We start from the raw sequence: 23,365 nt of genomic DNA on the forward strand, positions 1-23,365 counted from the left end.
TACCTGTCCAGGTGAACCTGCCTTCACCCTGAGTCAGCTGGGATAGACTCCAGCCCCCCATGACCCTAGTGAGGATTAAGCGGTGGATAGATGATGGATGGATGGATGTCAGTATTACAGGAAAATGTAATTCTAGTTTTTGTCTTCTACAAACGTTCTGGTCATGGTTATTTTTGTAGACTTCATCATATTTTGGTTCCTTAAAGTGGAAGCAAATCTCAAAGTAAGTACATCCCAATACGTCGTCTTTTTACTCTACCTTTTTTGAAGAACTCTGTTTCTATCACAGCTGCGTCCTACACGGACAGCTCTGACGATGAGACGTCACCGCGGGACAAGACGCAGGTCAACACCAAGGGCAGCAGTGACTTCTGTGTCAAGAACATCAAGCAGGCTGAATTTGGCAGACGTGAGATTGAGATCGCAGAACAAGGTGAGACGGAGAGGACGGAGTGACCTCAGCATTTTAGTTGAATGCACTCTGAAAGGCAGAAAGAACATCTGTCATGATAAGACATTTTAAACTAAGTGAGGTTTTATTAAATGTCTGTTTGTTAGGTTCTGCTTGTCGGCTGGTATCCTTTCAGATTTGCTGACTGACTGTTTCAGTGTCACAGCACCGTGAGATATAAATCAAGAAATAAAAGCCTAACTGCCGATTACACCACATTACCACACATTTAGCAAAAATGAGCAGTTTCAATTTATTTCATGGAGTGCTTTTATGCAGCCGTAGCTCAATAAATAATGAATCACTCTGTGCAGAATTAAGAATCCGTCTGTTTGGTTTTGGTCTTTAATGCTTTCCTTGGTTTGAATTTTTTATGCATCATCCCTTACCGCCGTCTTCTCCACTCACTGCCTTCTACGTTATCTTGTTCTCAGATATGTCAGCACTGATCTCACTGAGGAAGAGAGCGCAGAGTGAGAAACCATTGGCGGGTGCCAAGATTGTGGGCTGCACTCACATCACTGCCCAGACTGCAGTAAGATTCCTCTGTGACATTGAGCTTCTACGCCCCCAAGCAAAGGCTGCAGTGTGATAGCGTCTCCTAATCAGGACAGAATTCTCCGTTTTAATCACAGTTGCTGCACCACTTATTTCCTACCGACTCTTGTATTGCCTGAGTCTTAAACGATTAAACTGATGAGGGGACTGTATTTACACGAGATCGGCTGTGCTTATCAGCCATTAACAGCCAGCTGATCCCACTAATTCAAGTAAAGAATCAAACAGACTTACACAACACAGAACTAGCTTATTGAGACCTTTTGTGTCACTGATTTCAGACTCTTATCCTGTTTGTGGATTTTCTTGTTGACCTCTTCCTTACCTGCATGTTCTCAGGTGCTGATTGAGACTCTGGTGGCTCTCGGCGCTCAGTGCCGATGGACTGCATGCAACATATACTCGACACAGAATGAAGTAGCTGCTGCCCTGTCAGAGATGGGTAAGCAGCAGGGATAGCAGAGCATTTCATTTTTTGATCACCACGAGTCGCTTTAATGCTGGTGATTAGCGACAGATGTTAATCGCCACCTGTCACCACTAATGTTTGTCATTATTTTACTTTTTATGATCCCAGCAGACCGTGTTTTTAATATAAGGTGTGTTTTATAAGCAGAGATTTGCTGCTCCATGTGAGTATCTTGTGTCTTTTAAAAACCAAGGTTACTGTTAAGAAATGTTAAATAAGCTCTTGAACATTCAGCCCTGCAGTGATAATGGGACCACGTACGTTTTTGTTTTTTTTTTCCATTTAGTAAAGCAGCAGCACCACAGAGCCCTTTATCTGTGGTTGCTATGTGATGGTCTAAGTATGTACTAAATTTCCACAGTCGACCTTTCATGATCTGGCAAGCCGAGCAATTCACAACTCAGTGGAGCTCGTGAATTTTTAGAGGCTTGAGTTGGTGTCTGCTGCTCAGTAATTTATCGCGGTGCATGCTGGGCTGTTTATTAAACTATAAGGCACTTATCTACTGTCGTCCTAGTAGTTTAGAGAGTGTTTACACAGTGGCATTATACAGACTCTAATGTAGTCTTTGCATTTTGTCTTCTAGCAGATGAAAGAGACTGTCTCATGCGGGTTGTTGATGTAAGATTCCTCAAGATATTGCCCATCTGTTGTGTTTCAGGTGTGGCTGTGTTTGCCTGGAAGGGGGAATCTGAGGATGACTTCTGGTGGTGTATTGACCGCTGTGTCAACACTGAGGGTTGGCAGCCGAACATGGTTTGTGGAAAACTTTTTATCTCCCTTAGCGCAGGGACACTTTCTAACCATAAGCTGAAATGTACACTGATCAGCCACAACATTAGAACCACCTGCCTCATATTGTCTCTGACCTGTCGAGGCCTGGACTTCACAAGAACCTCTGCAAGACGTTAGCAGCAGTCCTGTACGTTGTGATTGGACTTGTTTAACTTTAGCATGTTAGATGCTTAGTGCTCCTGGAGGCCAAGTCAACACCTTGAACTCTGGTCTCTGCGCTTTGAGTACCACTCAGTTAGAAAAGCGCTATGTAAGTGCAGACCATTTACCATTTACCTCTTTGTAATGCTCTTTAAAGCGTTCCTGAATAGTTTCTGTAGTGTGACAGGGCACGTCACTGAACGCTGTTACCATGACGGGGTGTACGTGGTCTGGAAAAACCTTTAGGTAGGTGGTACGTGTCAGAGTAGCATCCACATGCCGGGATTCAGGGTTTCTGAGGAGAGCATTGCTCATAGCATCACACTGCCTCCGCCGGCTTGCCTTCTTCCCACCGTGCATCCTGCTGCTTCTTCATGTAAATGATGCCCCCGGCTGTCCTCATGATATAACATGAAAAATGATTCATCAGACTGGGTCACCTTCTTCCATCACTCCATGGTCCAGTTCCAGCACTGACTGGTCTGCGCCTGTGCAGTGATGTGTTCTGACACCTTTCCATCATAGCATGCATTAAGGGGTTCAGTGAATTAAGCTCTTCTGCGGTAAGCGACGAATCGGGCCGGCTTCCCTGCACATCACTGAGCCTTGAGCGCCTGTGATGCTGTGGCTCCTTCACCAGTTCTTCTTCCTTGGACTGCTTTTGGTAGCTACCAAGCAGTGAACACCATACAAGACCTACCGTTTGGCAGGTACTCTTGTCATCACAGTTTGGTCCTTGTCAAAGTCACTCAGATCCTCATGTTTGCCCATTTGTTTCAGTGTCCAACCGTCAACTTCAAGAACTGACTGTTCACTCTGGACAGGTGCTGTTGTAACTGGATAATCAGCGTCATTCACTTTAACCTGTTAGTGGTTTTAATGTTGTGGCAGAGCAGTGTATGAATCAAATAGAGAAATGTTTGCTTCAGACAGCCATAAAATCACCAGAGGAGCAGCTGTTCTTTCATTAATAATAATATTTGTATTGGTATTTGTCTGACAATATATATATTTTTTTGTCCCTCTGAAAAGCAGTAGAGAAATGTCAGACTCATGCTCATAACGAAGCAACAAACTGTTTTCCTTTGTTCTGTCAGATCCTTGATGATGGAGGTGACTTGACACACTGGATGTACAAGAAATACCCCAATGTGTTCAAGAAGATCAGGGGCATTGTGGAGGAGAGCGTCACTGGGGTTCACAGGTAATTTACTGTCTCGTCGCTGTGCACTGCATTTAGATATTTAGTGATGCCTAAACTTTTTCCTGCCTTCTTCCTTCTAGGCTGTACCAGCTATCTAAAGCTGGGAAACTGTGTGTGCCAGCCATGAATGTCAATGACTCTGTGACTAAGCAGAAGTTTGACAACCTGTACTGCTGCAGAGAGTCAATCTTGGACGGGTGAGTAAGCTTTGGTTTAAGGTGCTCGATTGTTGGAAGGCTCGGCAGAAACACAGTCCAGCTCATTTCTAAACACGAGTACAGTTTGTTTATTGTACAGCTTTATAGTGACTAATAAGGTTTGGAAGAAATACGCCGTCCAGCGAAGGCCCGTTGCGTGTATCACGAAAGCAATCTGGTGTTTTAATCCTGTACGTTTACAAAAACTGGTGAATTTGTGAGAAACTAATGATGCCTGCCTACAACGTCCAGCTGGAACGTTGGCGCAGCTGTGAGCCTGGCTTCACTGTTCAAGGTCCTGGAGTTTTCCATGAGCTCAAAAAAGGCGGTAGCGCTCTTTCTGCTGGTGATAAATGAGAAAAGTTCATCAGCTTAAAGGTTGAGGCCACAGATTTCACACATCAGTTTACAGATCTTAGTGATGCATCAGTAAAACACCTTTTTGTGGTTCTGGAGGAAGTTGGGTAAAGTCTGGTTCTTTTCCTGATTTGATGTCGCTTGTATGTGGGTCTAAAGGGTACAAGTTAGAAAATATGGTGGTGTAGACGTACAAAGAAATGTGATAGACACTCATCTGAGCTGCATGCTGCTGACCCGACGCTTCATTATGAACACATCACACCCAAAACTGAATCTTTGGTGGTTGAACTGCATTGTGGGTACCGCTGTCTGGTTACATTTTGAAAAGGAAAGATGAGTGTGATTCATAGAAAAGAGACTTTTCATACTTTATTTCTGACTTGTTCCCGCTGATTGCATCGTAGAGAAACAATTGGTGAAGCGCTCTTTTAATTACGCCATTGCACAGATGATAAACAAGCTCAAGAGATCCTGCTGCCATCACAGAGCCAAACCAAAACCACAAAATACCACAAAATAGCTCGTTAGAGTTTTTAAAAACTCGTCTGCCATGCTCACTGCTACTTTTCTGGACTCTGAGTGAAACAGCCTGAGAACACAACTGTTAACTTTATTACCCTGCTGTTAATTATCGCCACGGCAGCGTATGAGTAGTTTTATTTATCAGCGTCTGCACATCTCTGTATGGGGTCAGTGCTTCCTATGCTGGTCACTCAGGATTTATTGCTGTACCTCCTGATTAATAATCAGCAAGCTCCACCGTAGCAGGTGTTCCATGATGAGGTCTGACACTGAAAGTCAGCATCACCCAACCTCTAGATGTATGCTGGAATGTTTAATGAAGCACGGTCTGCTCCGTAAAGAGCCAAACATTTTATTCCAGGCAGAAAACAGATCACTTGAAATGAATGGACATATAAGTAAACGTTTGGTACATACAGTGCTAAATCACATTATATCATTATAGTGAGGCCAGGTTTTTTGAATCTAAACCAGACTGGCAGTTTTGTCACTTTCACTAAACGTGCTAATTTTTGTTTCTCAAACCTCTCTAGCTTGAAGAGAACCACAGATGTCATGTTCGGAGGCAAACAGGTGGTCGTCTGTGGGTACGGTGAGGTGAGAGATGTCTTTTAATATTAGCATGCCGCGATAGTCTTCCTCATAGAGCTGTGAAAACCTTCATGATGAGACATTGCAACACGCACACGACACATGCCCTGAAGTCATAACGCCAATAGCTGTGATTGCATTTGACTGGACAACATTTGCAGGCCGTTGAATTTATTTGTCCGACTCCTGAGTCTAAATAAAGTTAAAGAATAGAATTTGCAAGACATGAATAACTGGAGTCTGGATGATGTTGTTTTATAATGTACTGACTATACTACAAGTGTTTCTACTTTGTGAAGGCGGGGTGCATGTTTGCTTGTCATATCGTCCATTGTTTTGTCCTTTTAGGTTGGAAAAGGTTGTTGCGCTGCTCTGAAAGCGTTGGGAGCCATTGTTTATGTTACGGAGATCGACCCCATCTGTGCCCTGCAGGCCTGGTGAGCAAAGCAAGAACTGGGATGATCACCACGCTGCATGTATTGACATTTATGAACAGTAACAGGTTTAACAGCGAAGCACAGCTGCTCCACAAAACTCTATTTTTGTTAACCACCCAGCAGACCCATTGTTTGAACTCAAGCCCACCGTACAAACACAACAGGAAGCCCTGCCCTTCAGCTGAATTGATTTGCTTATCAATAAATAATTGATAGCTTCCTGTTTGTCACTGGCCTTTCCAAAGCTGAAAGCTGAACCTCCTCCTTCTCTTGTGTGTAAACAGCATGGACGGATTCAGGGTGGTCAAGCTGAACGAGGTCATTCGCCAGGTTGATGTTATCATCACATGCACTGGTAACTCAACTTAAAGCCATGCTGGTGTTCTCATTGGATTTTTAACAGCTTTCAACCAGTTGTAGATGCCTTTAGGTGCATTAGTCCTGTGCTCTGTTTGTATATGATGAACACATCCAAACTGTGTGATTGTGTCTCTCTGTAGGAAACAAGAATGTGGTGACCAGGGACCAGCTGGACCGGATGAAAAACGGCTCTATTGTCTGTAACATGGGCCACTCCAACACCGAGATCGATGTGGTAAACTTAAAAGCTAAATGTGTCCTTCAGATATAATCTAAACATTTAAAGAGCCCATGCTATGCACTTCTACAGGTCTAAAGTTTGTTTTTTGGGGTCTATTAAAATATGTTCACATGCTATAATGTTCAAAAAACACTTGATTTTTCTCATACTGCAGCACCTCTTTCCACCCTGAGTTTGAAACGCACCATTTTAGCTCCTGTCTTCCCAAAACCCCCACTCTGCTCTGACTAGTCAGCTTACCTGATGAAAGCAAGGCTGGTCATGTACGATAACCCCAGATCTCTGAGTACAAGGTCCTGCCTCTATCAGAAGCAGTCCAGTGGGAAAATAATGTTTGTTTTTTTTTAAGCTTGTGCCAAACTTAAAGCTGGGCAGGCATTATGCAAATGTGTTACATGGTGATGTAATAAATAACAGATGAGAAGCCTGGTCTTCAAACGATTCGTTCCAGGCAACAATGTTTTCTGCGGTAGAGAAGGATTCCTTTTTACGTGGACTTTGCAGACCTTTTATAGAAGAAGTTGTGTCATAATGTGGGCTCTTTAAGATGTCCTAATCTCATTTTAAATAGCTCCTAAAGATTGTTCACAATAGATGCTAGCTGACTGACGTGACTCGTCCCTTTAGGCCAGTCTGCGGACCCCTGAGCTCACCTGGGAGAGAGTTCGCTCTCAGGTGGATCATGTCATCTGGCCAGACGGCAAGAGAGTGATCCTTCTGGCTGAGGTGAATGCCTGCATCCGTTTGCCTTGCACTCACATGCAATAAATACAGATGATGCAGTTTGATCGTTAGCCTCCTTATTCATCAACAGTGTTCAGCCTTAATTGTGTTAAACACATTTATATGAGCTTACTGTACTTTCTTGTGATTTTAAGGAGCTTAAATACAAAAACAACAAATAATGCACTAAAACATGATGGATAATATTTATTATTTGAGTCAAATAGTAGATTTTACTTCTTAAAACCCTATTAACAAATGAATGAGATTATGTTTTTTACACTATTACTGACTATTTATGGCTTGTCAAGAACCTAATCATGATTTCTTCTTAAAGCCTATGTTGCTGATAACCTGTTGATTTCCTCCACAGGGACGTCTCCTGAACCTCAGCTGCTCCACCGTCCCTACTTTTGTCCTGTCCATCACAGCCACCACTCAGGTAACATTATTTATATAATCCATCACATAAATGTAGTTTTTATTTATTATATGCTCACAGCGGCTTAAACCGCATCGTAGTTATCATGCAGATAGCAGAGCGTAGTGAAGGATCCCCTGCATGCTTTTGCAATCTCTCTAATTAGTTGGCCATCGTGACAGATAAGCTCCTGATTTGGCCTGGAAACGTCTCTGTGTAGAGATACATGCTGCTTCTGTTCACAGATGTGCGCTCCGATTATTGCTCCGTAATCGGAGGTTTATAGTTTCGTTTATTGCTCTTAAATGTATTATGTGCCGCTGCGTTTCCATTTGCAGCAGTGTTATTAATGTGTGTTTGTCTTCAGGCCCTGGCTCTGATAGAGCTGTACAACGCTCCAGAGGGACGTTACAAGCAGGACGTTTACTTGCTTCCCAAAAAAATGGGTGAGAATATAAACACTGAACCACCGCCTGCAGCATTTACACATTCAAAGCTTATAAGCAACATTACTCAGGGTTGGGCTGTGGGACTGGTGTGCATGAATTCGTTTGTTCCTTGTAAGTTTTGAGATGACAAGTTTAAGACAGAGGTGAGGTGGAAATTGGAATAATTCCTCTCTGAACTTGATGCTGTGACTGGTGATCGAACTGATTTAACACGTTGGGACATTTCAGTGCAGTTCCACCCAGCAGACAGAAGATTTCCTGCGTCTAGTGCTCTGCATGTGTTTGCATCTCTTTCTGACTCAACCACATCTCTGTGTTTCAGATGAATATGTTGCTAGTCTGCATCTGGCCACTTTTGATGCCCACCTGACAGAGCTTTCTGATGAGCAGGCAAAGTACCTGGGTCTGAATAAGAACGGCCCTTTTAAACCCAACTACTACAGGTACAGCTCTACACAGTTAGATTAAATATATATATATTTATAATAGTATGAAACCGAGGCGTGTGTTTGATTAAACATTTTTAAAAATATATTTAATGTTAAAAATGTGGGCCAAGCAAAATGTCTGTGTCAAATAAGAATGCACATTTAAATCTGATCATTACTACATAACCAAATCAATTTCACACAGACAAAAAGAACTAAATCCTTACCAAACATGTGAGTATTTTGTAGTTGATAAACAGATTAGAGTAGGCTGTTCACAAACTCCATAGAAGTATAACTAAAAAAAAAAAAAACTTGTGTTACTGTTTGACTTTTCTCAGCTTGATCTGTTTTTTTTTTTTCTTATTCACAGGTATTAATCTGCAAAGCACCTCAGACCACCTGTATGTGAGCAGTTCCTGATATTAAATGTCCTCCAGGCAAAAGACAGATTTATGTATATTGTATTTTATACTCTTCACAGGATGCACAGCTTATATTTAGATGTATTTTAGTGGCCACGGCAGGTTTCGCTTTACTTGCTGCTTCCTACAGGTGATGCACACGATGGCACTCAGCTGGCTTTAAGAAGTTCGTGTAACTACAGCACTCAGCTGTCTCCTAAGATTTTTATTGCATGTGTGTCTTCTGTACCTGCTGGTTCCTTTCTGATAGCCATTTACAAATAGATCAATATATCGTGCCAAAATAACTGTGAGAGGGGAGGGGAGGGTTTTTCTGAAATGTTAGTGGTTGATTGTGAAAGGATTTAAACCTACATTAAGCGCTATTTTTTTTGTATAAACACTGTATTAAATTCCTCCATGTAATGCAAAATGATCATGTGAACGGCCAAACTCACAAAACTCCACAACTCATTGAGCTTTTTAGACGCTTACGAGCATAAATTGTCTCCTTTAATGGGCAGCTGGTTGTTTACAGATGAGCCATAACAACTCGATAAGCTGACTGTAACTCAAAGCTTTGTCCTTGTAAGAGTTTATTTTGGAGTATTTCTACCGTCCAGTCTTCAAAAATCGCTCAATGATCCTTATTTTTTCTGCTTTGATATTGAAGCACTTGTTCACTTAATACATTCCATCCACGAGCTACAGAGGAAATGTCCAGACCTCGTTAGTATCATCACTTTTATTGCTAACCTTCAGCAGATCTGGGTAAAAAACAAAAAAAGGAACTTCAGTACTTGCTGATCATAGCAAACCTAAGAAGTGACATTTATTTTCTTGGAACCAACGTGTCCGTTTATGAGGTTTTGGGGGCTGGTAGGAATCACATCTGCACCTCAGGGCATTCAAATTTCTCAAACTATTTGTAAATGTATTTTTTTACCAGATCTGCACTGTTTGATTATCCATGTCTAATCTCACCGTCACTCTTATGAAATGACTATTTACAGTAGAGCTGTAAATACTTTAGAGGTTTTGATACTGTGTGTGATCTGTGTCACCTGCTAGCTTTAGCTGTCAGGAGTGAATGGACATGTGCAGTCGTGTATATTTTGTGTAAAGCTGAGCGTTGCTGCAGACGGTGTGTTTCCACTGGACAGCAGCCTCCGATGAGCCTCTCTCAGAATGTGATTTCTTGTTTAGATTTGTCACAGGGCTCCGATCTTGTGCTAACTAGATGATGTCTGTTTTTTAATTAAAGAATTTTAACAACAGAAAGTCAACTCCTTAAATACTCTGGGACTAGACATGGATAAGCTTTGTTTTCAGCACATGTGACTAAGCAGCTGTTAGCGTTACCTTCTAAGTTATCTTGTGATATTATAGCTATATTAACAACACAATGTTTTTTTGTTTCTTAAAGACTTTCGTTGTTCAAAAGGCTTCAGCACTGTTTTGTGAGCCTTGTGAAATGCACACTTACTTCTCTATATTCACGTCATATTTTTTAACAGACAGCAGGCATATTGGATGATGTAGTGAGTGATTCATTTTTTTAAAATTCAAACTACACAGTGTACAGTGTCTTGCTGAATTTAAAGCTCTTCAACACATTTCATCGTGCTGTATTCGATGCTGGTGGTCAGACGGCTGACAGTGTTGCCATCTCTACCGATCACCTGTTTAAGGTGTATCCACCAAGTATCCCGTTGCTTTCAAAAAAACATCATTTGCATTCACCAGTAATTTCTGTTCCACATTTGTGCAGTGATTTTGAATGAGCAAGTGTTTGTTGAATAGTAGCCCACAGTGTGCTACTGTGAAGTGCTTTCATCTTTGCACTAACAGCTCTAAGGGCATTAGAACCAGGGACGTTCAGTGAGGATATCATTGTCAGCGAGATGAGCGCTGTAGCCATGGTTACTGGTCAGTTGACAGTGCCTTGAAACTCACTTAGTAATTTATATTCACATGTACAACTGTGTTTCTCTCCAAGTATGTTAATGCCCAACGCGGCTGTTATTCTGCAATATCCAGCGATAGCTATGCAGCACTTCATCTGCATCCTTTCAAAAGTGTTTTAATTCTGCAGGCGACGGAGGGTTGATAAATCAGTGTTTCACATTACTCCTGTAGTATGCTATTAATTACTGTGAACTGTTCTAGACATTAGTAAGCAACACTTTAGATTCTATTATGTACTTTTTTTACATTGATTTTAATAAACACTTGTCATCACAGTTTTAGTTCTTGTAACAACCACACACTTCAATATCTTAATAGCACTTGAAAACTGCTCTCTGTAGTGAATTCCTTTGCTTTAGCTGATAGTAATGGTCATTTTAACCTAGTTTTATCTCTAGTATAGAGACAAATGAATGTGTTATTACTGGAGCAAACGGCTTAACTCTTATCAAACTGACGTAAACAAGCGAACCACTGTGATTTGACAACTGTATATTGTTGCATTTGGATACAAGGCTCTGTAAATGATGTATCGGCTGTAACGTAGACCTATATTTTCACCACTATAGCTGTAGTTTAGTTTGAAGAACATGATTTCAGCAGAATACACACTGTTAAACTTACGTGCACTGTTTCCTTTAATAAACCGCTGTTCAAATTTGAAAATGGCTCAGATGCATCATTTCACACAAACAATTAGTATGTCTAAATGTATTGCTTTTATGGGCAATTACGCCGCAGCCTCAGACCCCTAAGGAGCCTCCAGAACTCTCTGTGGTCTGTGGTTATATGATCCAAGTGTAATCTTGTTTGGAAATATGCATATTGATGATAAATGGGTTTAGACACGGCAGTGTCAGCGATAAGATGTAGATATTTTTTAGTAGCTTTATTGTCATGTTGGAGTCAGAAAACAATATAAGAATATTTGGATAGTGTTCCTGAGGCATAAGGAGACAATTAGACAATTAAAAAAAAAAAAAAAAAACAAATGCCACAAACCATGAGGGAGACGCAATGAAAAACAACATACTGTGTAAGAAGCGGGACATAGGGCTTAGCTGCATAATATGACTGTATGTCACAAGCTGAGGGATGCATAAAGAAAACATCACTGTGTCTATGGCACACACACACACACACTCAATAAATATTTGCTGCTTTTTTTCATTTCTTTATTGTCAGTGTCTTGACCTTTTCATCATCCTATTCATTTTTTAATTACACGTTTTTTTGTTTTTTTAAATTACGCCATTCTTGATGCTTTTGCAGTGTTGTTTATATGATATTGAAAAAAACAAAGCACAAACAAATCCCAGTTGCTCAACTTTCACGCCGAACGTGGCAAAGTAATCCCGCTGACGTCATAGCGGCAGAACCTCGCGGATCAATTCCCGTCTCGCGAGAGTACATGCGCCCAAAAAATTATGGACGTCGGTGGGAACGGTGGTGGGCTACCTGTAAACAATAAACAGAGAGCTATGCTACCTAACAAGAGCAGGGGCGAATTCACCCGCAACCCAAGGAAAGACTCAGAGGTAGGTACACTGGAGTCTGTGATTTGTTTTCCCGACGAGTTTTCGGCTAACCGTAAACACAGAAGGCCTTTCCGGCTGCTGTAACGTTAGCTAGCTCTGTCACTCCAGCTTAACTAGTATTACTAACACTAACCGCGGTTAGTTGAAGTTAGTTGCCGCGGCAACTAACTTCAACAAACGCGTTTTTGTGAATAGTTTCTAATCGTACCTAACTGTACAGTGTTTTATTTGTGGTCCGCTGTTAACGCACATAATGTTGACCAGCAGTGTAGCTTAGCAGGGGGTAGCTAGCTGTTGTTAGCCGGTAACAGGCCAGACTGGGCTGTCTGTCAGGAACCGGGGACCTGTTGAAAACTGAATCTTCCAGGTCCCGTAAATCACGCTTCTTCTTTCTGACTTATTAACCTGCTATGACAGTGTAATGTCACTACATGTGTGAAAAAATAGGTCTGTGTTATCAACACAGAAAGAAAAGTCAGTAACTGTTGGATTCTTGTGCAAGAAAATTACTTCAGCGTCTGTTGGTTTGAATATTCATGTCATAAAAATGAGTCATAGAAATAATCACAGAAAACATACAGATGGTGTAAGAATGCCAACTAAAGTCTGTCCACTATGACTGTAAACTGAATATCTTTGGCTTGTGAACACAACAAGATATTTCTTATCTTACGCTTTGAGAAACATTGATTTAGTTTGTTTTTTTCCGACAGAATATACAGAAATATATTTTAAGACATCCGACAGATGAAACAACTGATCAGTTAATCAAGACATTAATTGAGAGACTGATTAACAAATGAAAATAGTTGTTAGTTTCAGCCCTACTGTAAAAATGCATTTCGTAGAATCATAAGTACAGTAAAGTAAATGCACTGAAGGTGAAGTATAATGTTTTCAACAATGGATCTACTCAGGTAAAATAGAAATACCTCAAAACTATACTGAAGCACTACTACAGATCTTAATGAGCTCTTCTTAGTTACTTTGCCCTCCTGAAGTAGTTCAGATTATAAAGGCTATCATAACTTTGACCTACTTGTCCTATTCTACACAAACAGGGTTTTTTTTAAAATATCATATTTATTTATGTATAAAGCTGATTATATGCAAAAAATTCTGAACCAATGAAGCAGATAATCTCTGCGCCTCCACAAATGCCTTCCAGTCCCATTCAGCTCACTGAAAGAATATCAGCTGTCATAGGGACAATTTCTTAGATAGTAACAATAAAACTTGTAATACAAAGATCAGTTGGATTTAGTAGCCATGTAGCACCAGATATTAAAAATGCTTTTGTGTGTATGTGTAGGACTTGATAAATTGTCTAATTGATGCATTGTGTCATGTGTTGTGCACAGGGGCTGTCTGAGTCTCCAGATCTGGAGTTTGAATATTCCGATACAGACAAGTGGGCTGCAGAGCTGTCAGGTGTGTGTTCTCATCATAAGGACGCCGTTCTTTAAGAACCTGTAATCTAGCTACAGGTGTAATTGTGTTCAGATTAATAAAGCGTGTGTTTATGTCTGTTGCAGAGCTTTACAGTTATACTGAAGGACCAGAGTTTGCTCTGAATAGGAAGTGCTTTGAGGAAGAATTCAGACCTCATGGTAAGTAACTTAACATACACGACAGTCAAATTAACAACATAATTATGAATATACATAAATGTATATTAGAGTTTATTAACCATGCGTGTACTGTGCCTTAGTGTCTGATAAGAAGTGGACCGAGCTCGATGCAGCGCAGCACAGAGCTCACGCCATGCGGCTGCTGGACAGTCTGGAAGTCATCGCCCGGGAGAAAAGGCTGAAGGTTGCTAGAGCCATTCTCTACATGGCTCAGGGTCAGTGAATGTCACCGTTCCATGATTTTAAATAGAATAAAATCTTGCTAAAAGTAGTGATGATTATTTTGCTTATCAATGTACTTCACTGTGGTGCTGCTGTTTTCTCTGTAGGGACCTTCGCAGAGTGCAGCTCAGAGGCTGAGGTGCAGCACTGGATGAGATACAACATATTTCTGCTGCTTGATGTGGGGACCTTCTCTGCTCTGGTGGAACTGCTCAACATGGAAATTGAGTATGTTTTCCATCGGTTTTGTAGCCGTGCATGCGTAAGCCTGAGTTTAAACAGCCAAGTTTACAAAGTACGATTCTGGAGAGCATTCATTAACATTCACAAGTGCTGCAGAGGAAGCAGTCAGCACTGAATGTGAATATAAATTTGGATCAGGTAAAAAAAAAAATTCTTTTTACTGGTGAAGGTCATCACCAAAGAAGTGCTTTAGTGTTTTCTTCTTCTTCTTTTTTTAATTTTAAAAGCTTTGTCAGATTTGCAGTAAGCTAAAGAAGACATTGTCGGTTGGCTGTGCAAGGCTTCAAGTTAATACATTTTATGATATTAATTTTTTTGTGCAGAGAATCTGACATTATGCGGTCCACTGTTTGTTTTTCAGTAACAGTGCCGCCTGTAGCAGTGCTGTCAGAAAACCGGCCATCTCCCTTGCCGATAGCACAGATCTCAGGGTGCTACTTAATATAATGTACCTGATGGTGGAAACGATCCACCAGGACGACCCGGCTGACAAGCCCGAGTGGAAAATCATCAGGGAAACCTTCAGAGCAGAACTGGGTACATTTCATCCCAATAGCTGCAGTCACATCAAGGATATGTACAAAAGTGAATACATAAACTAATTTTACACGCTTCACTATTTCAGGATCGCCTCTTTTCAACAACGAGCCCATTTCCGTCATGCTCTTCGGTATGGTTACCAAGTTCTGCAGCGGCCATGCTCCCCACTTTCCAATGAAGAAGGTGTTGCTGCTGCTGTGGAAGAGCATTCTGGTGAGAGATGAAATGATCTGTACATTGTCCATTGGTTACAAGAAAGCACTGTGTTTTAACATCCTCCCTTGTTTTCTGCTTCAGTTCACGCTCGGAGGGTTTGAGCAGCTGCAAAGTATAAAGGTCCGTAAACGTGACGAACTGGGTCTTCCTCCTCTCCCGGAGGACAGCATCCGAGTCATTCGCAGCATGAGGGCGGCTTCTCCTCCTGCGTCTGCTTCCGACCTCATCGAGCAGCAACAAAAACGGGCCCGTCGTGAACACAAGGTACCTTTAACTTTTACTTTTAAAATGTGTTTTCTTTCCCCGAGTGTGGAACAAACCTTGTCAGCAGGTGACTGTGAATAATCAGATATATTGAGTGTAATATATTATTATTAACTTGGATATGATGAAGCCTGACCGATGTGTTATCAGCCGATATTGTTTACTGTACACGTAGCAGAGTGTGTATGATAGCTGAGGAGATGGTTGTTGGTTGGAGTTAAGCAGGGTCTTTGTGGGAGTTTTCTATCCAGTTTGTAAAAAACAGTAGAATTTTTTGCAGTAAAGGTCCCAAAATCTAAGTCAGGCTCAAGGTACAAAGATAAAGAGTGAATTGAAATGTAAAGATGAGACATTATAATAGTTTCAATCCATTACAGGAGAGATGTGCATCATATATTGTCTTATATACAAAAATACAATATCGTGCATCCCCACTACATCTGCATGAAGTTGTACAAAAATCAAATCAAATCAGGTTTATTGTCATGTTGCTGTACATACAACAGGAGTACAAACAAAACGAGCGAGTGTTTCTTCAGGATCCAAAAACTAAAAGCAATTAAATAAACAAGTGTTTGCACATCTGGATCAGCAGTTCATCATTCTGACAGCTGGTGGAATGAAGCTGTTGATCAGTCTGGAGGTTGTTCCTTTAACGCTCCGGAAACGTTTGCCTGATGGCAGCAGTTCAAACAGTTTATGGAGAGGGTGTGAGGAGTCCCTGACGATGTTCAGAGGCTCTGGGAAAGTTCAGAGCTAGCTGTCTGTCTGTCTGCATCCCCTCCAGCTGTCTGTCCGTCAGGGATGCTGTCATGGAGCCATGTTTCTGTTAAAGCAGACACACAGCAGTCCCTCCACTCTCTGAGGGTTTCTCTCAACAAACGTCCAGCTTGTTGTGGAGGGAGCGGACATTGGAGAGCAGGAGGACGGTCCTGCTGGTCTGGAGGGGTTAGCCTTTAGCCTAGCATGGATCCCAGCTCTCTTCCTCCTCCTTTGTTTACGTTCGTATCGCTTCCTTCTCTCTCGGGTAACTGCCGGCGTCGTCTCCAATCGGACTCCGTGTTAGCGTAGTATGTCTAAATCACAACCGAGCGCCGCACTTTTACCGACGTTCATTGCCCTGATGTTTAGTAAAGTCTCTCGGCTGTAAGTTTTAGCCAAGACACCCAAAACTTCACTCTCGCTGTCTCCTGAAGGGGCCGCTGCGATCATGCGTGCCGCTATCTCTAAAAAGACACAGCATTGAAGCAAAATGACAAAAATACAGCGTCTTCAGTCAGTATTTCTCTCTGTATGGACACAGCAAAATGAACTGAATAGTGTTTTAAGCCTTTTCTAGCGATTAAAACCAACTTTTAAAAAGTGCACATCTTCCTGAATGTTATGGGGTTGCTTCATTCTGGCACGAAGCCTTCATGCTTTGTGTTGCTCCGTTCACCGTTCAATGATGTCTTTTCCTGTATCTCACACAGGCGCTGATCAAACAGGACAACCTGGACGCTTTCAACGAGAAGGATCCTTACAAGGCCGATGACTCTCGCGAAGATGAGGACGACAACGATGACAACGACAACTCCATAGAGGCGGAGACGTTCCCTCTGGAGAGGGACGAAGTGATGCCTCCGCCTATTCCCCACCCTCCATCAGAGCGGGTCTCCTTCCCCAAGGGGCTGCCGTGGGCCCCTAAAGTCAGGTACTGATCAGTGTCCCGTGAAGGAAACAAATGCTTAAATCTAGAAAATCTAAATGGAGATTTTAAGATGTAGACGTGTTTTGTCTGATGTTCTTGTCTTTGCTCCAACAGGGAAAAAGATATTGAAAATTTTCTCGAATCCAGTAGAAGTAAATTCATTGGTTACACGCTTGGAAGGTGAGTTTGTTTTCCTTGTCGGTAGCCTAATATCAGCTACCTCTCATTGTTGTATGTGTGTGTGCTGAAATAATGCATTAAAACGTGTTTATTTTTTTGCAGTGACACAGACACGGTGGTTGGATTACCCAGGCCGATTCACGAGAGCATCAAGACGTTAAAGCAGGTAGCGTGACATTTTTTTGCTCAGTACTTCTTTAGTCATGTCAGAGTAGGTCCAGAGCTCGAGCACTGCTGGGTGTTCATTTATTACTGTTCATCCTATTTTTCAGCACAAGTACGTCTCGATAGCGGAGATACAGGTTGCAAAGGAGGAGGAATTTCAGAAAACCCCTCTGTCCGGTGTAAGTCCAAACAAACATTCACTTTCATAATTCAAGTCAGTAAGTTGTTGTAAATAAGATAAAATACTGTCTTCTGTTTATGGACATCAGGCCTTGAAGGCTCCTTGTTCCAGGCCAATTATTTTGTTGTACTCGATGTCCCTTGTTTTCTGTCCTTGGCATCAGGGAGAAGAGGAAGTGGAGATGTGCGCCACGGAGCTGCTCTATCAGGGAATTCTGCCCAGTTTGCCACAATACATGGTGAGTGCTGTTTATAGAATGGGACAGCTCATACCAACGTATCATTCTGTTTGATGCTTCATTAATTCTTTCACACAAGTTCAGCAATGCAATGTGATATTTACACAGTTATCCATCACTGAAGGTTCAGGCTAGCAGCAGACTTCAGTTTTTTTTTTTGGCTCGTGTAATTTGGTAAATTAAAAAAGGGGAAAGTTGGCAGAATATAACGACTGCTGTTGGCTGTTGTAGGAAGACTGGCCTCAGTTTATAAAGGTAGCGCTGGCTCTGGACATCAAAGAAAACACAAAACAACCACAGTGTTTCTGGGTCACTTCTACTCACTGCTTCACTTCAAAATTAAATCAAAAGAAAGAAACACTTGTTTGGCACAAAGAGAAACTTAAACTGGAGGGAAAAAACAAACAAAACAATGAGCAGTTGTGGAAAAGTTTTATAAGATAATAACAAAAAACAAACAGAAGAAAAGTCACTGGGTCCAGATTCAAATAACCTGGCTCGTGGGTTATAAAAAATATGGCAAGGAACAGGGATTTAACTCAAAATAAGGATATTTGTTATAGCTAAAAGCAACCATTTAACAAATAATCATAAGTATGGCGTGTGACTGTCAGTAGTATCAGGAGTGTAGGTGTGAAGGAGTGAACATGATGGGATGCAAAAAGTTCACAGAAGGACGTGTCACCATTAGGGCTGGACCCGAATTGCCGACTGTTCGTTCGCTGTGCTCGACCCGAGATGTCAATTTTGATCTCCGAATATCTCCCCCTATTCGGGATATTCATCATTAACTGGGGCCGGATATCCGGAGAACAGGAGTTGCTATTCGGACCCGCCTTAGTCACCACCAACGAAGCCGGATCAGAATGTATGAGATTTATGGGCTGTCCTGATGCCTTCAGGGACCCACAGGTAAACAGAATGCTAGGCCGTCACAAGATGGAGATGTAAAAAGCAGATGAGGACGTGGACAAAAGACGGACAAGAAGCTGAGTGAAGTGACCAGAAGTTAAAAGCTGCTCGCGTCTCTTTTGTGGTCTTGACTCGTTGAGAGCTCCACACTCCCGTCTTGGTGGTTCCACTGGGAGAGAAAAGATTATAAACAGACAAAGTTCTGATGGTTGGACATTCATGCACTGTAATCCATTTGGAAGTTTTGCTTTGTCTTTAGTTTGCTTTGTTCACGTTCAGCCTTTTCTGGCTCAACTAAAAACTGTAAGAAATGCATCAGAGGAAGGAGACATTACATTTATAGTCTTAGCAGTTCACTTGGGTGTCGTTGCTTTATGTGTGTGTGTGTGTAGTAACAGATAATTACAGTGTGAGTATCAGCCACCACTTTGCTCCTCACACTGACATTATGCCGTGTTTCTCCTAATGTCAGATTGCGCTGCTGAAGATCCTGCTCGCTGCAGCTCCGACATCCAAAGCCAAAACGGACTCCATTAACATCCTGGCAGACGTGCTGCCCGAAGAAATGCCGTAAGTGGATTTAACAGCCCGCCAGCTCCTCGTCCAGTGCAGCGTTATGTGCTGAGCAAGGATCCTAAGCTTAGCAACAATACGAGAATTGCATTAATGACCAAAGTGGTGAAGTTTTACTGGTGTCCACTCCCAGAGTGAGAGCAGACATCGTGTCACTGTAGTTTGTTTCAGACATGATTGTAAGTTGTGTGGCTCTCGTGTGATTTGTGTGATTTATTTTTACCTGCTTTGTCGAAACAGCAGCAGAACGCCGTGTAGCTCCAGCAGCACATGTGTAGGCATGTAAGATAATGAGAGTCCAAGCCAAGGTTCTGGTTTACAGGCTTCAAAGGTTTTTTTAATTAAACGTGAACAGTCCAGATAGTCTGACCTGACCTGAGTTGTGCTGCGAGGCTCTTTTAGAAGTACTGATCTCTTCTCTGCAGGACCACGGTGTTGCAGAGCATGAAACTCGGTGTTGATGTCAATCGCCACAAAGAAATCATTGTGAAAGCCATTTCCGCCATCCTGCTGCTGCTCCTGAAGCACTTCAAGCTTAACCACATCTACCAGGTGTGTACCGAACTTGTATTTAGGCACAATCTATTGTTCATCTCATGCTCGTTAACGGTTTTGATTTTGAGAAATGCTCCTCTGTACCTGGTTTGTGTCTGTGCTCTGATTGTAGTTTGAGTACATGGCTCAGCACCTGGTGTTTGCCAACTGCATCCCCCTCATTCTGAAGTTCTTCAACCAGAACATCATGTCTTACATCACAGCTAAGAACAGGTACTCTCAGGGCCTCTTTAAATAGCAGAAGTCGTGATTCATATTTACAATCAACATCTGTGAACTGCTGCTCTTATTTCACTGCTTTCAATTTTCTCTCCCCAAAAGCATTTCAGTTCTTGATTTTCCATATTGTGTGGTACATGAGCTGCCGGAGTTAACCGCAGAGAGTTTGGTAAGTTGTTGGATTTTTGTCGTTTTGCTTTTGCTGCCGTCTGATTTCTCCGACGCTGCAGCTTGACGTTTCTCTGTGGACGATGTCTGTGTCACAGGAAGCAGGAGACAACAATCAGTTTTGCTGGAGAAATCTGTTTTCGTGTATTAACCTGCTGAGGATCCTCAACAAACTGACCAAGTGGAAGCACTCCAGAACGATGGTGAGAGCGCTTCACATCGACACGGTGTTTTAATATAAAAGGGTGTCGCTCACTGCTGTGATCTGTTCCCCACCAGATGCTGGTTGTGTTTAAGTCAGCTCCCATCCTCAAGAGGGCGCTGAAGGTCAAGCAGGCCATGATGCAGCTCTACGTCCTCAAACTGCTCAAAGTGCAGACCAAGTACCTGGGACGCCAGTGGAGGAAGAGCAACATGAAGACCATGTCCGCCATCTACCAGAAAGTCCGACATCGCCTCAACGACGACTGGGCTTATGGGAACGGTGAGTGGAACCAAGAGCAGCGGTCATACCTTGAAATCATGTTGAAAAAAGAGTAAGGCATTTGATATCTGGTGATGACAGAATTCCCTTTTTTTTAACATTTATACAAGGCTGTCTTATTTTAAAGGCACCTTTATAAACAGCCTTCGTTTCTCAGGCCACAAAAGATTGACCGTTTGAATCCTTTGCAGCTCAACCTTTTCCAAAATGACCTGCTCTGGGTGACAGTTGGGTGTTTTTCTATCATATGACCCCCGGCACTGGGTTCCAACTCAGTCGAATAGTTAATAATACAAATGCTAAAAATGTGCCCATGCCACGATCAAGGTTACTGGAGGTCAGGAACAGCGCTTTGTACAAAAGGATAAAGGTGGGAACAGCGAGTGACACCAATCATAAGACCTCCGTAGACCAGATCCTGTGAGTCACGTTGAAGTTTGTAAAAAAAAAAAAAAAGAGGCAACTTCTGCTGCATAAGCAGGAGAATAAATTACTGACAAGTGAAAATGAGTTGAAAGCATTTGTCAAAGATCTGCGGTGCAGCCAACGATTCCTGTCAAACATATTGAATCATAAAACGCTGAGCGTCTTAAAAATGCAAAAAGTAAATTATAAGGATGGTTCCAGAAGGAGAGACTTAAAGTATACGAGTGAAAGACCAGCTACACAAACATCAGATTTATGGTCTGTCGTAATAAAGTGCTTCACGTTCTTTGGGTCAGCTGTCCTCCTTCAACAGGACGTGTCTGAAGGGTTTCGTGTCCTCAACAAGTGTTCTTGATTTGCACGACGTTTACAGTGGTCTTATAGTAAAAGCTTAAAAAGTCCTTATTTGTCTTTGTGTCTTAATCAAGCTCCCACTTAGTCCCTAAATCTTCTTCTCTGTTTGTTTTCTGGGAACAGATCTGGACGCTCGTCCGTGGGACTTCCAGGCCGAGGAGTGCGCTCTGCGGGCCAACATCGAGCGCTTCAACAGTCGCCGCTACGACAAGACCCACAGCAATCCAGACTTCCTGCCCGTGGACAACTGCCTGCAAAGTGTTCTGGGGCAGCGAGTGGACCTGCCCGAGGACTTTCAAATGAACTACGACCTGTGGCTGGAGCGAGAGGTCTTCTCCAAACCTATTTCCTGGGAAGAACTGCTGCAGTGAGAATCAACCTGTCGGCGTCCTTGATGTGTTTTTTTTAAAGAATTAAACTGTTTCAATCAGGAGTTCAGACAAACCGCCACCAGTGCTCTCACTGATCCAACTCTGAGCGAAGCATCGCGTTACGTGTTCTGTGTGGATGGACGTCACCATCAGAAGTCACCGAGATGCTGCTTGTGAACCATCAGCGGGGATCAGTGTGGTTTTACAGTTTGATTGGAGCTCCAACCAAATGCTTTATGTGATGAACGTTTGCCTTTAAGAAACTTAGCATTACTGTCATTTGAATCCACTTGTTACACAGAAAAAAAAAAAGAGATAATCGTTTTGTATTTAGGTTCCCCGACACTTTTCCCGCCACCCACAGTTTTTACATGAAATTGATGACAATGAATTCAGCGATGAACTGCATCCATGGACTTAAACCCAACTCCTTCCCGACATAACAGGTCTCTGCTCTGTGTGCCTCGTGCCTGCTGCAGTGGGTCACTAACCGACCTGGAAAGCACTACATGACCTCTTTCATTTTATTTGGAATACATTTTACGTGTTAAGTGTTAAGACAAAGCCGGGCTCAGCGCATTTAAGTTAAAAATACAACATTCCTTGCTCTCATCTCATCAGTTTTTCTTTTCCAGGGAGATGTGAGGAACGGACGGAGACTTTTTCTGTTGTTTGTACAAGTGAAGACATGTTAGTTTTTGATAGTTATTCTCTGAAGGGGATGAGCTCCTGTTTACCAGATTGACCTTATGACTGCGTCCTGGGACCATCGCGGCCGTCGCTCAGACCACCAGGCCGAACAGACGCAAAGCGACGGCCGTGAATTTTTACCGACTCGACATCATCTTAGTTCAGTTTGCCGTTTGGTCACTGATGTGCACATGATTTGTGTGAAAGAAAACATTTCTGGTTTGTTTGTTAGTTTTGAACTGAAGGTTAGAACTCATTTTATTTTTCCAGTAACAGAATCATTTTCCTTTTTTTTTTTTTTCTACATCATTTTGTTTTTGTTTGTTTTATGAAAAAGGTTTAGGAAATGAAAATACATGTAAATTGTGAAACCTATTTATCATGGCTTTTGTCTTTGTTTTACATTGACTTAAATACTGTAATAAAATTATACTGTCAGACGTTTTGGATTGATTTGTTTTTGTTAAAGGTTATTCTTTTGGCTTTTTAAAATAGAGATATTGATCATAATGTAGGGACAAAGAGGAGCATCAAATACAATAAAGATGCAGTTAAATTGTTAATTTGTATTGTTGGTATCTGAATCGTTCTTTAACTTGCAGAAATCAACAGTTATTTATTACCGAGCTTTGGGAAAATAGGCTCCAAAGTCAACATGAATGCAGCAGGAATTCTCATCGTACACACATGAGCAGAGATTATATACACATGAAACCAGAAGTTTACGTACTCTGTAGAAAAAGACACATAAACCTTTTTCTTCTTTCGCTGTCTGACATTAAATCA

The 23,365-nt window shown here is 41.9% G+C and overlaps 2 protein-coding genes across 2 annotated transcripts in view; both read left to right on the plus strand.

The window, feature by feature from the left end:
• Positions 1-11,385, plus strand: part of LOC103362887 (putative adenosylhomocysteinase 3) — a 16,289-nt gene extending 4,904 nt beyond the window's left edge. Inside the window, exons 3-17 of the mRNA XM_008289407.1 lie at positions 290-433; positions 886-986; positions 1,349-1,451; positions 2,140-2,234; positions 3,512-3,618; positions 3,699-3,815; positions 5,231-5,294; positions 5,637-5,725; positions 6,010-6,080; positions 6,226-6,320; positions 6,954-7,052; positions 7,423-7,491; positions 7,838-7,916; positions 8,242-8,362; positions 8,721-11,385. Of these exons, the coding sequence (XP_008287629.1) occupies positions 290-433; positions 886-986; positions 1,349-1,451; positions 2,140-2,234; positions 3,512-3,618; positions 3,699-3,815; positions 5,231-5,294; positions 5,637-5,725; positions 6,010-6,080; positions 6,226-6,320; positions 6,954-7,052; positions 7,423-7,491; positions 7,838-7,916; positions 8,242-8,362; positions 8,721-8,727 (1,361 nt within the window). The 3' untranslated portion in view covers positions 8,728-11,385. The remainder of the gene's footprint in view (positions 1-289; positions 434-885; positions 987-1,348; positions 1,452-2,139; positions 2,235-3,511; positions 3,619-3,698; positions 3,816-5,230; positions 5,295-5,636; positions 5,726-6,009; positions 6,081-6,225; positions 6,321-6,953; positions 7,053-7,422; positions 7,492-7,837; positions 7,917-8,241; positions 8,363-8,720) is intronic.
• A 748-nt stretch (positions 11,386-12,133) lies between these two features.
• Positions 12,134-22,266, plus strand: strip1 (striatin interacting protein 1). Its single transcript, XM_008289408.1, has 20 exons — positions 12,134-12,257; positions 13,619-13,688; positions 13,793-13,867; positions 13,969-14,103; positions 14,218-14,338; positions 14,715-14,890; positions 14,979-15,106; positions 15,191-15,373; positions 16,846-17,066; positions 17,178-17,243; positions 17,346-17,409; positions 17,516-17,587; positions 17,753-17,827; positions 19,212-19,309; positions 19,738-19,864; positions 19,980-20,080; positions 20,189-20,255; positions 20,353-20,457; positions 20,534-20,738; positions 21,642-22,266. The coding sequence occupies exons 1-20, from the start codon at positions 12,147-12,149 to the stop codon at positions 21,887-21,889; spliced, it is 2,448 nt and encodes an 815-aa protein (XP_008287630.1). The 5' UTR covers positions 12,134-12,146; the 3' UTR covers positions 21,890-22,266.
• Positions 22,267-23,365: the final 1,099 nt, after the last annotated feature.

This window comes from Stegastes partitus, unplaced genomic scaffold (genome assembly GCF_000690725.1).
Source record: "Stegastes partitus isolate 25-593 unplaced genomic scaffold, Stegastes_partitus-1.0.2 Scaffold614, whole genome shotgun sequence".
NCBI classification, from domain to species: Eukaryota; Metazoa; Chordata; class Actinopteri; family Pomacentridae; genus Stegastes; species Stegastes partitus.

Bases quoted from the DNA above. Each gene is read 5' to 3' on its own strand.
- strip1 (XM_008289408.1), top strand. From the start codon at position 12,147: ATGGACGTCGGTGGGAACGGTGGTGGGCTACCTGTAAACAATAAACAG. The intron at 14,339-14,714 runs GTATGTTTTCCA...TTTGTTTTTCAG, and splicing joins CTGCTCAACATGGAAATTGA to TAACAGTGCCGCCTGTAGCA. The intron at 17,588-17,752 runs GTAAGTCCAAAC...CCTTGGCATCAG, and splicing joins AGAAAACCCCTCTGTCCGGT to GGAGAAGAGGAAGTGGAGAT.